Source organism: Capsicum annuum, chromosome 8, assembly GCF_002878395.1.
Source record: "Capsicum annuum cultivar UCD-10X-F1 chromosome 8, UCD10Xv1.1, whole genome shotgun sequence".
Taxonomy (NCBI): Eukaryota; Viridiplantae; Streptophyta; class Magnoliopsida; order Solanales; family Solanaceae; genus Capsicum; species Capsicum annuum.
In genome coordinates this window covers 172041518-172054625 of record NC_061118.1, presented here as the reverse complement: position 1 = coordinate 172054625, position 13108 = coordinate 172041518, and the positions used below count along the sequence as shown (strand labels likewise).

The 13108-nt window shown below is 38.3% G+C and overlaps 2 protein-coding genes across 6 annotated transcripts; both read left to right on the top strand.

The window, feature by feature from the left end:
• The first annotated feature begins 462 nt into the window (after positions 1-462).
• Positions 463-11545, top strand: LOC107840562 (pentatricopeptide repeat-containing protein At2g16880). Of its 5 annotated transcripts, none has more exons than XM_016684460.2 (3): positions 463-3123; positions 5533-5847; positions 5939-6232. In XM_016684460.2, exon 1 carries the CDS (start codon positions 744-746, stop codon positions 3039-3041), a length of 2298 nt encoding a protein of 765 aa, XP_016539946.1. In that variant the 5' UTR covers positions 463-743; the 3' UTR covers positions 3042-3123; positions 5533-5847; positions 5939-6232. The 5 variants fall into 5 exon arrangements, with proteins under 5 accessions (XP_016539946.1, XP_016539947.1, XP_016539945.1 ...); XM_016684463.2 differs by lacking the exon at positions 5939-6232 and adding an exon at positions 11167-11545 and having other exon boundaries at positions 464-3123; XM_047395213.1 differs by lacking the exon at positions 5939-6232 and adding an exon at positions 7237-8878 and having other exon boundaries at positions 464-3123.
• On the top strand, positions 7497-8549 carry LOC124886720. Its single transcript, XM_047395660.1, has one exon. It carries the CDS (start codon positions 7497-7499, stop codon positions 8547-8549), a length of 1053 nt encoding a protein of 350 aa, XP_047251616.1.
• Positions 11546-13108: the final 1563 nt, after the last annotated feature.

Sequence of the window (13108 nt, the reverse complement as noted above, 5' to 3'; positions counted from 1 at the left end):
AGCACCTTACAAGTTGGAATTGTAGCTTTTTAGCCCAATAGGATTTCTTGTTGGGCTTTAATTCATAATCTGGATTCTGGGCGCTGGGAGAGCCCAAGTGCAGATGCAGCAGATCTAAGGCTGCAAAAACGATAGGCGATCCGTTGATCCATCCATAGACAAGCCCAAAATGTTAATATTCCTACTTCCCAACTAATTTATATTCTAACCAAAATGTCCATTATATGTGAGAGTAGATTTATTTTGTTCTAAAAATATAATCTTATGTATTTGTCGTTCCTTTAGTTTGCTAAATGGAGCTCCCTTTGGTCCAACTAATATAAATAGACTTTAAAACCAACAATGGCTATAAAAAATCGGCGCTTTAATTTCAAAATCAAAATATAAATTTTTTAAATTTCTAAAGTTGATTGAGCTCGATGTGTTTTTAGTTAAAAAAAAAAAAAAAAAATTTAGGCTGAGCATCGAAGGAGGAGGGAGTGTGAATGCACCAAAGAATGTAGCTCAACATAGATAGATCGCCATAGTTCAATTCTTTGCAAAATCATGATCGACCTTTGGTGGACACATCTCTAAACTTTAGTCTACTTTTATGTTGCAGTAATTGTGAGAATACGAAAATGCCCATAACCATAAGGAATATTACTGTTTTGCCATTTGTCCACCCGCAACACTGAAACCTCTGTTAACCCCTTCTTCCTCACAGCGCAGTAAGCTCAGCTTTGCTCTCTCTGTGAAACACCATGAGTTCACCATTGAAGCAATCTCAACTAACCCAAACAATCATCACTCTCCTTTCTTCCTCCAAATCCCTCCCTAAATCCTCCCTCCAATCCTACCTCCCTCAGTTAACCCCTTCCATAATCCACTCCATTCTCTCCTCCCCTTCCCTCACATCTCGTCCTTCCACTCTCTTCTCCTTCTTCCAATGGTCCCACTCCCATATCCCTTCTTTCTCTACTCACCCACTCCCTTTCCCTTCTCTTCTCCCTCTACTAATCTCCCTCTTATCACATCGCAAGTCCCATTTAGCAAGATCCCTTCTTCTCACTTTTATCCCTTCTGATCACCCTCAAAACCTCCTCCATCGTCATCTCCTTCACCCCATTTCATCTTTCCCTCAACCCTCCAAGGAATTGTTGGATACTGCAATTGGTGCTTATTGCCAATGTGGGAAACCCCATCTCGCCATTCAGATTTTCAAGAAAATGAAACGGATTCGGATTTGTCCAAAGTTGCTGACTTTCAATACGTTGATTAATGGTTTAGTTAAGTACCCTTCTGCTCATTCTGTTTATTTGTGTAATGAGTTGTTTGATGATGCAATTAAGCTTGGTTTTGTGCCAAATACGAATACGTTTAATATTTTGATTAGAGGTTATTGTTTGGTTTATAAGTATAAGGAGGCGAATGAGTTGTTGAATAGAATGAGTGAGTTTGGATGTGTGCCGGATAATGTGAGTTATAATACTATATTGGATGGTTTGTGTAAGAAAGGTAGGTTGAATGATGTCAGGGATTTGTTGGAGGATATGAAGGGTAAAGGTCTTGTACCGAATAGGAATACTTATAATATTTTGGTACATGGTTATTGTAAAATTGGGTGGTTGAAGGATGCTACTCAGATTGTCGAGCTGATGACGCAGAGTAATATTTTGCCTGATGTTTGGACTTATAATATGTTGATTGATGGTTTGTGTAATGAAGGAAGCGTTGATGAGGCGTTTAAGATTCGGGACGAGATGGTAGGATTGAAATTGTTGCCTGATGTGAAGACGTTTAACACCTTGATCAATGGGTGTCTTGATAATAAGAGAAGTTCGGAGGCCTTTGATCTACTTGAAGAGATGAATAAGGAGGGAATCAAAAGTGATGAATCTACGTACAATACATTGATTAAATGGCATTGCACAGAAGGGAGGATGGACAAAGCTAGAGAGGTACTTCAAAGGATGGAAGAAGGTGGTTTATGTCCAGATTGTGTTTCCTATAATACTTTGATAAGTGGATATTGTAAAGCAGGAAATCTATCAGAAGTATTGAGGATTATGAAACGTATAGGTGAAAAAGGTTTGAAAATGGATAATTTTTCTCTCAATACAGTGCTTCACACTCTTTGTCAAGAAAGGAAGCTTGATGAGGCCTACGAGTTGCTCTCTATTGCTCATACGAGGGGCTATCTTGTTGATGCAGTAAGTTATGGGACTCTTATTGCTGGCTACTTTAGGTGTGGAGATATGGAAAAAGCTCTTAAGCTTTGGGATGAGATGAAAGAAAGAGATGTAATTCCCACTATTGTCACCTACAACATCATAATTGGAGGGCTATGTAAATCGGGTAAAACTCAGCAGGCAATTGCCAAACTGAATGAACTTTTGGAGAAGGGTATAGTGCCTGATGAAATAACATATAATACTATTATTCATGGATACTGCTGGGAGGGAAACATTGAGAAAGCATTTCAATTTCACAACAAAATGGTTGAGAATTCTTTTAAGCCTGATGTATATACGTGCAACATTCTTCTTCAGGGACTTAGTAGGGGAGGCATGCTTGAAAAAGCCATTAAGCTCTTTAGTATGTGGATTGATAAAGGGAAGACCATTGATGTAGTAACTTATAACACCTTAATAACAGCTCTTTGTAAAGATCAAAGATTTGAAGATGCTTTGGGCCTTTTTGCTGAAATGGAAGAGAAAAATGTCCAGCCTGATAAGTACACACATAATGCTATTGTTGGTGCACTTACTGGTGCTGGAAGGATTAAAGAAGCCGAAGAATTTATGACAGACAGAGAAAGATCATCGGAGCAGTTGCAAATTGATAACAAGGAACATGAACTCAGAGCTGATGAACTAGATCCAAGTTCAATTGCTTATTCGCAGCAGATTGATGAGCTTTGTGCGGATGGAAGATATAAAGACGCAATGCATATCTATGCACAAGTCACTCAGAGCGGTATTGCTCTACAAAAGTCTACTTATTTCTCTCTGATAAAAGGACTCATCAAGAGGAGAAAAAGTATATCGAAGACAGGTTGATAGTGACGCCAAAACTTTGGTTCTGGCTGAGTATGATGACTTCAGTTTCTATGCCCAGTATGCAACACTGCAAGGATACAAGGTAAAACGTTTTTTTCTCAAGCACAGAGCACATGAAATTTTCTCTTGCAGTTTCATTGTTTACAAGTTTGTGAATAAGTTGGTTGATTAAAATATTTTCTTGCTCTTGCAGTGGCATCCTTTTCCTGTTCATAAAAGTTCTGTTGCGTATATTAGTCTCTCTGTTTTCATTCAGTTTCTCAAAAAATGTGATCCAGAAGAGGTAGAATGATTAACACACTCAATTAGAATTAATGCACAAAATGTTTTCAGGAGATGTGTTAGATAAAGTTGGGCCTGCTTAACCTGGTAGGTTTATAATAGGTTCTAGATGTGTAATTGACCTAATCTGCGGTCCATCACACATAGATCCTTGTAAGAAAGTGAGTACCTGTACTGATACGTCCTCTTTTTTCTTTTTTTGGATAAAAGATAAGGTGTTGTTACTTGGAACGGCAATGGTGCAGGGTGGGGTGGTTGAAGTAACCTTCTTTGAATATTGCGGGGCAGGGTGCGTTGAGAGTTTCCTTCAACTAGCATAGCCAGATACACATATAATCTTGTGTGACAAGTTTAAGTGGAAAATACAAGGGAATCCATCTTTCATGGGGAAGCCATAATTATTACAACATTAAAGCTGATGTTTGATAGGAAGGAAAATGTTTACCAGGTTTCATACTTATTTTCTTGTGTTTGGTACTTAAGAAAAAAATGTTACCCTAAAAACATATGTATATAATCAAGAAAAATATCATGGGAGGTGGGGCGAGATAGGGGTGTGGGGTGGGGATGAAGATGAAGGGTGTTGGAGGATGGGGAGGACATAGTCAATGTGAAATATCACTTGTAGAACTTGTTTTTCCTATTTCAACTAGGAATTTGTTTTCCCCCACAAGATGAGGGAAGCGAGGTTGACATGGTTTGAGCATGTGAAAGGAGAGGCACAAATGTCCCAGTGGGGAGGTGCGAGAGGTTAGATATAGTGGGTACGAGGAGTGGTAGAGGTAGGCCAAATATTGGGGAGAGATGATTAGACAAGGTCATGACCTTAGATAGGAGGGTGTGATAGTTGTAGATTAGGATAGAAGTTTAGGTCTGACTTCCAAGTTAGTCGTCCAGCTACTCGATCCAGAACTAGGGGCCATAACAAGGTGATTAGACAAGGTCATGACCTTAGATAGGAGGGTGTGATAGTTATAGATTAGGATAGAAGTTTAGTTGGTAGTGGAGTGTTGTCTTGCTTTTCACGTGTCTAGGCTCGGTGGTGTCTATTAGTCTTATTCTTGTAGTGTCTTGCAGTTGATTTCTATCATCTATTGTTTATTGTGTTTCCATTGTTGCACGATTTTGTTGTTACTGTTTTTCTTGTTGATTGCTATGTTTCTTCTTTGTTGTTTTACCTTTTCGTAGCAACTTTGATTTGCTCTACTCGAGCTGAGGGTCCTCCGGGAACAACCTCTCTACCTCCACAAGGTAGGGGTAAGGTCTGCGTGCACTCTACTCTCCCCAGACCCCACTTGTGGGATTTCCCGGGGTATGTTGTTGTTATAGTGGCTATTCACTATATTCAACTAGTTCTTTAATCAGAAAAGCTAGCAAGATGTTTTGCAATCTATATTTCTGCCAAATTTTCCAAAGTGGTTTCATATGTTACATGTTAACTCAAAAAAAGAAAGAACAGCAGATATCATGATATCCTGCATTCTCGACATCATGTAGCATAAAATGTTTATAGAGCCTGCTAACCTTAGCGGGTTTTTTCCCAATGCATAGCATTTGTCAAGTTTATACTGTTAGGCCAGGGAAACAACACCCATATAAAGACTCAAATTTAGTTTTATTGCACAGAATGTGGATTTAATTAGACTTAGCAGATGTATAGTCCATCATGAAGAGGCAATCACCTTTTCCTTAAATGTGGAGTCGAATCTCAGTTATGAAGTTTATCTTTCATTATTCTTGGCATGAGTGGACTGTGTCACTTTCCACTCAAGAGTTCCTTGCTGGAATAGAGAAGGTCTTGCCAAATAGTACCTCAAAAATTGGAATAGTTTACCACAGGTTAACTGTCTGGACGGAAAGGAACAACAGAATTTTTAAGGCAACAAGTGAAGCATACTTAGCTTCAAGTTTAGAGCTTTTTATTTGCTAGCTTTTTGGTGCAAACTGATTTTTGTACAGGATTCAGATTCCTTGTTAGACATGATAGAGAAATTGCATGACATGAACTATTGTTTTGACGCACTAGCTTAGTGCACTTTCTAGGACTACACTAGGGATGGCAGTGAGGCGGGTGGGGCCGGTTTGGCTTAACCCGTAAAAAGGTTAACCAATCCCACCCCTCATAGCAATTTTTTTAGTTTTCAACTCTCCTTGCTTGAATTTTATTTTATTTTTGTTTTAAACCTAGTAAAGCTATATTATTTTGCAGTGATTAATCCACCAGAGAGAGCATGGTTTTTCTCTCGTCAAAGAGGATTGAGACCGTGAGATCCTCTATCTCCTTTTCTCGTTATGATGAGACGTATCACTGTTGATTTCATGCAATACTACTTGTGGAAGAGTTGGCACATCGTAGCACCTTTAAAGGTGTTCACCAAAAAAAAAAACAAGCTTCTCTTCACTAGTGACAAAAGAAATGTGTCTCATCCAGTCTAATCTCTAGAAAAGACAAATGCAACTTTGTAGCAAATGTCCTCCATGCAAGAAGTACCCTAAAGAGATCTATCATCTTCTTTTGCACTTGGTAAGATCACTTACTAAATTTGGTGCATGTTAATTGCAATTTTTGTCATGAACTGAACAATGCATCACTCTGTTCTGGTTTGCTTGCACAGATGGAACAGAGTTGGACTCAAAAAGGCATGTATTTGGAATACCATATCTCATTTGTTAGACAATTTATATAGAGATGAATGACTAACGTTTTTAAGGCGAATGGGGGAATTTTCTTAGCCTTAATACAAATATATATTTTATTTCTAGCTTTTTGGTGCAACATGGTCTCTGGCTATGTAAATGATGTCAATTACATGTTTGATATGATCGGGGAATTGCAAAATTTGTAATTCTGGATGCAGTGTCTTAATGCTGTTCATATCAGTTGTGAAATTTACTATGTCGTTCTTAGATCTTCTTTCTTAGTTTGTTCTAGCATTAATATTAGTGTTCCACTGCTAATATCACATAAATTACATTTGAATATATTTAGCCTCTAAGTGTCCTAATATTCTATGATATTAATATTGTTAAAGGGACACACCTAAAATCCTGAAACTCGGTGTAGCTGGGCTAGGTGCTTCATGTTGCTTACTTAGTGCGGTTATCATGCTGGCCTCAACACTCTGTTTTAAAAAGGATAATAGTATAAAACAAATATAAATGACGAAGCGAATCGCTATTGTAAAAGAGACTTTATTCATGATTATGTTAATGAACAGGAACAGGAAATTATAAATTTTATGGAAAAGTAAGTTAGTGTAATATAAATTAGAAACTTGCATCTGGATCATAGATGTTTAATGATTTTCGCACTTGATCGACAAGTCTTTTGCTTCATATATTTCTGTTAAGTGAAGTTTTTCAATTCTTTTTGTCGACATTCTTATTTTTATTTCTATTTATTGGTTCTTGCATTAAATACAATTTCTTTTTGCTCTATTGAGATTTAGTTTAGTTAGTTATGATGCAGTTAACAGTTAGTTAGAGGGTTGTTTTATTATACATGCCAGCTGTGATTTAGCTTTATTATACATGCCAACTGTGATTTAGCTGAGCATAAGCAGTTAGTTACTTTCCCCTTTTTTCCTTCCTTTTTTCCCTCTATAAATATACGTATTGTACAGAATCATTCTTCAGTTTTGCATATATGAAAAACTTTATCTCACTTGTTCATTTCACTGTAATCATCAATTTCACCATTAATGAAAATTGCAAAGCTTCAATTCGAGTCCAATTCATGTAGTTTAACATGGTATTAGAGTTATCACGGTTCTTCTCCTTGAACTTTCATCTTCATTCTCATCCAGTTGCAGTTTCGATTTCGGTTGTTTTTTTTCGCTCACTCCTTTTCTCCTTCATCACGAAGTTACAATCTATCCTAAATTTCGTTCTCTGCTCAATTTTCTCTGCTTAGCTCAGTAGCAATTCGAGTCTGTCAGTAGACATCTCTGTGCAATTCACATCTCACTCAGTATGGTGGAAGTAGTAGATCAGGACACAGGTTCATCCACATCGGCTCCCCGATCAATCGATGTGGGGAATCCATTGTATATACATCCCTCTGATAGCGCAGATACGTCTATAGTACCTGTTCCTTTTGTTGGTGTTGGTTACCGATCCTGGAGGAGAGGTGTGCTTCGATCCCTCTAAGTGAAATGGGAACGTTGCGATGCTATGGTCTCATCTTGGATTCTCAACTCGTTGAGCAAAGACATGGTTGATAGCGTAGAATATGTGTCTGATTCCCTGGAGCTGTGGAATGAACTAGAAGATCGATACGATCAGACGAATGGAGCAAAATTGTACCAACTACAAAAGGAGATCAATGATCTCAGTCAAGGAACAATGGACATTCCTACATATTACACTAAGAAGAAAAAGCTTTGGGAAGAGCTAAATACCCTGTGTACTAAGAGCGAATGCAGTTGTGTGTGTAGCTGTGGAGCTAAGGAGACTATGCACAAGGCCGAGCAAGATAGACGACTCATCCAATTTCTCATGGGTCTTAATGAGGTTTACACCATAATCAGAGGTAGTTTACTGATGATGAACCCTTTGCCATCTATGGGACAAGCATTCGCATTGTTGGTTCAAGAAGAAAAACAAAGGGAGTTCAAGCCCATTCCTCACACATTAGCAGAATCTTCTCCTCTTAATGTTGGTACTTCTGGAAATTACCTGGGAGGGGGTAGACCTGGCAATGGCAAGAGCTTTCGAACAAATTATAATATCAATTACGACAATGGAACTAGGTCAAGACCTTTTTGTAACTATTGTAAGAAATTAGGGCACACCAGGGACAAGTGCTTCAAAATTCATGGTTATCCCAACAAGTTCATGCCTATTCCAGGTCAACATAATCAGAAAAATCAAATTTACAACACTAACTCTAGAGTAAACAAGGGTAAAGGAGTTGCAGCAAATGTTCATGGAGAAATGTATGAGAACTGCACCAGTGAAAAGATTGAAGCTGGGGATCTGAATCACAACACCTTGTCCAAAGAACAATACAATCAGCTGGTTGATTTGTTACGACAATTCCAAGTTGGAACCACAAGGGATGTGCCTACTGTCAAAATCAATACAAAAATCTATGCTCCATCCCTGTCAAATTATCACCTAAACAACCTTTCTTTTGTCCTATTTGCCCTTTGGCAAGGCAGTCAAGGCTGCCCTGCCCTACAAAAACAACAGTTTCATCCCAACTGTTTGATCAGGTACACGTGAATTTATGGGGTCCATACCATGTCAAAACCCATGACAACTTTAGTTATTTCATTACCTTAGTAGATGACCATAGTAGTAGTCACATGGATTCATTTGTTAAGTAGTAAGAGCAATGCCCTGCAAGTCATAAAAGCCTTTGTTTCCTTAGTTGAGAACCAGTTCCAAATCACAATAAAAGCCCTTAGATCAGATAATGGTCTAGAATTCAATAATCATGAGACTAGGTCATTTCTTCAATCAAAAGGAATCATACATCAGAAATCATGTCCATATACACCACAACAAAACGGTGTGGTGGAGAGGAAGCATAAGTACTTACTTGAGACAGCCAGGGCTCTTTTTTTTTTCAGTCCAAACTCCCCCAAAAATAATGGGGTGAGTGCGTTCTAACAGCCTCCTAAATCATTAATAGATTACCTTCACATGTTCTTTACAATAGATCTCCACATGAAGTGCTTTACAAGCAAAAACCTCTTTATTCCCATATGAAAAGCTTTGGATGCTTATGCTATCCTACCATACCAAAGCCTCAAAGGTCCAAGTTTGATCCTAGAGCAACCCCTCATGTGTTCATTGGATACCCTTCCAACCCGAAGGGGTACAATTTACAAAGTACTGAGTCTAGCAACCAAGAAAATTTCCATATCTAGGGATGTAGGTTTTCATGAGACAATCTTTCCTTTTTCTTTGACAAAAAATACCGCTGCTTTCCTGCATCTCCAGTATATCATGACAGTCTTCCTCTTAGTTTCTCTGATCCTGTGACTCACGCTCATGATCTTGATAATCTGAATTCTGGTAGAAAATGTGATCAAAGGGATACTGATGTACCTTCTCCATCTTGTCCACCAAGTAATCTGTCAGACAACTCCTCAATTAATCCTGCTTATTCTCCACTTATCTCAGCTCTTGAACCCTCACCCAGTCCTCCTATTTCATCACCACCATATCACACTGTAACTGTTCCATCACCACATCACACTTTAGTTGCACCAACACCCAGGTGGTCAACTAGAAACCATAAGGTACCACTCTATCTGAATGATTATGTATACCATGTGACCAAACCTACGGGTACAATTAACAATACTCCTCTTTCTGTGTGTGCCTCCTTCAAGAAAAGGAGTCATATTGCTCCTGAGGAACTAACTCCCTCTAGTCAGTCTTTTGTAATGAACATTTCCCATGATTGTGAGCCTACATCATATGAGGAAGCAGCTATGAATCCTGCCTGGCAAGCAGCAATGACACAAGAATTTACTGCATTGCATGGCAACAAAACATGGGACCTGGTCCACCTACCACCTGGAAAGAAACCTATTGTGTGCAAGTGGGTGTATAAAATCAAACGCAGAGCTGATGGAAGCATTGAAAGATTGAAATCTAGGCTGGTTGTGAAGGATTACACACAGCATGCTGGAATTGACTATACAGAGACTTTTTCCCCGGTTGTCGAAATGACAACAGTGAGAGCGTTACTTGCTATAGCAGCCAAGAAGCATTGGGACATCTTACAACTAGATGTCAATAATGCTTTTCTCCATGGAGAGTTACATGAGGATGTATACATGACTATACCACAAGGACTGGATGCTGGTGGTGATGGCCTTGTTTGCAAACTAAACAAGTCCTTATATGGACTTAAACATGCCAGCAGGCAATGGTATGCAAGGGTAACTGAAGCACTTAACTCTAGAGGTTATACCCATTCCATGAATGACTATTCCCTATTCTATAGGAAATCAGGATCTTCTATTGTATTTGTAGCAGTTTATGTAGATGATGTGCTACTCACTGGTACTGACCTCGTTGAAATCACTCAGTTGAAGGCTTTTCTCCATGAGACCTTTAAGATCAAGGATCTTGGTAAACTACATTACATCCTAGGTCTTGAGGTTCCTTACAAACAAGATGGGATCCTTGTATCCCAAAGAAAGTTCACACTTGATTTGCTGAAGGAATATGACTGTAGTCAGTACACATCACTGACTTCCCCTCTTGATCCTTCAGTCAAACTTAAGGCTGAGGAAGGTGTCCTGCTCTCAGACCCTGCTTATTACAGGAAACTCATTGGAAAGTTTAATTTCCTTACTAATACTAGACTTGACATAGCTTATGGAGTCCAACATTGGAGTCAGTTCATGCATGCATCCAGAGAACCTCATTTACAGGCTGCCTTCCACATGTTGAGGTACCTCAAACAAGATCCCACCCTGCGTTCCAACTCTGGAGATTACACAGTTAAAACCTTTTTTGACTCCGATTGGGCAGCATGCCCTGATTTCAGAAAATCTGTTGCAGGCTATGTTGTGTTGCTTGGAGATAGTCCCATTAGCTGGAAGTCCAAGAAACAAGAAACCATCTCTTTATCCTCTGTGGAAGCTGAATATAGATCCCTTAGAAAGGTGGTTGGTGAGTTGGTGTGGCTACGCAGGTTACTTGATGAGCTTACTGTTCCATGTACTGGTTTTTCTGTGTTTTGTGATAGCCAGTCTGCCTTACATATCGCAAGGAATCCTGTATTTCATGAACGTACTAAATATATTGAAATTGACTGTCACTTTGTATGAACCAAGCTAAATATATTGAAATTGACTGTCACTTTGTATGAACCAAGCTTAAAGAAGGTCTCATTTCCTTGCATCATATTGGAACTGGTCATCAGCTGGAAGACATCCTTACCCTTACCAAAGCCCTTACTGGTGTCAAACATTCAAGTGTGCTATCCAAGTTGGCTGTGATTGCATCCCCTCCAACTTGAGGGGGTATTGAGATTTAGTCAAGTTAGTTATGATGCAGTTAACAGTTAGTTAAGAGAGTTGTTTTAATATACATGCCAGCTGTGATTTAGCTTTATTATACATGCCAACTGTGATTTAGCTGAGCATAAGCAGTTAGTTACTTTCCCCTTTTTTCCCTTCCTTTTTCCCCTCTATATATATACGTATTGTACAGAATCATTCTTCAGTTTTGCATATATGAAACACTTTATCTCACTTGTTCTTTTCACTGTAATCATCAATTTCACCGTTAATGAAAATTGCAAAGCTTCAATCCGAGTCCAATTCATGTAGTTTAACATGTTCATCACCTTCTTCCTTTGCCCTTTAATCATGCATTGTACTTTCAGCTGTCACTTGACGTTTTCTGACTCTGATACAATATGATGTGTTCTATGGATAACATTCATCTGCATCTTTCAGCCATAAAAAGCTACTAAGAATTGAATCTAAGTTATTATCTTTCAGCCATAAAAAGCTACTAAGAATTGAATCTAAGTTATTTTTCCTTTTATAGCTACTTGTAGATCGATGAACAGTTCGCTTTTACTCTTATCAGATTGGTACTTGAGGGTGTTCTCTCGTATGGTCCTACTATACACAGTGGTCCCTTTTAACTTTGGTCATCAATTTTGACCTTTGTTTATGTTTTGAAGCTTTTAATGGATTATGGAGTTGCAAAAGAGGATGTTACATGGCTAAAATGCTGGAAGTATTGTTGTCTTGTTGATGCAACAATAGAAAAGAAGGTAAATAGAAATTAAATCATCTTTCTGCCAATCTGCGATAACCTGGAGGATGGACCTTGTGGACCAAGTGATCAGACACATAATGATACAGTAAAAACCTTGTGTGTTTGTGCCAAATGAATATATGAAATAGGTGCAATTAAAACCTTTTAACATTAAAACCATTGGTGTTTTTCATGGAAATAATAATGAATAAGGTAGCATGTAAGCAAAACTTACCTAGATATCGTAAATTTGATATAAAAAGACATAAATTGTATGTGGGTTTTGACCTTTCGGTCATGTCATCATCGTGTTGAGGAGTTTCAAGAGCACCAACAACATGACTCAGTAAACACATGAAGAAGTTTGCCCCCTAAATTTGGCACGATCTTTCACTTTGGTACCTCAACTGGTCCATGTTCATTTTTGACACCTCAAGTAGCTATAAGTATGTCATTTTGACACTTTTCTGCTGACATGACAAAGAAAATGCATTACACTCTCCATAGACGCGTGAATGATGAAATTTAATCAATTTTTAATTTATTTTTTGCCCTCTTTTTCTTCTCAATTACTCCAGCCATTTTCCACCTTTTTCCCACCATTTCCCATCTATTTTTTCCCACCATTAACTTTGCTACACTTTCTTTAAACTGTAAAAATATGCAAACAAAAATGAACATATACAAAAAGGAAACAAATATATGAAATGAAAAAGTAGCTCGTCGATATTGTTGGGATTTGAATTTTTTCGCTATTGCAGAACTAATTAAGGACCTCAATGCAAATAATTTCTGTATCTTCTATATAATTTCTTGATAGAAAAGAAGAAGAGACTTTTGCTGTGAATTTCAAGTTTGCTATTGCAATCACTTGTGATCACTGTTATTGAGAAATTTGAAGAAATTTTGAAGATAATTTTTAGAGATGAAAATTGGAGAAGATGATCGAAGAGGGAGGGGGGAGGGGTGGGGTGGGGCTACGTTGCTGCAATGTTAGTTTGTGGGGAGGGTGGGGGGAGGGGAATTGCTGCAGCAATCTTGGGGTG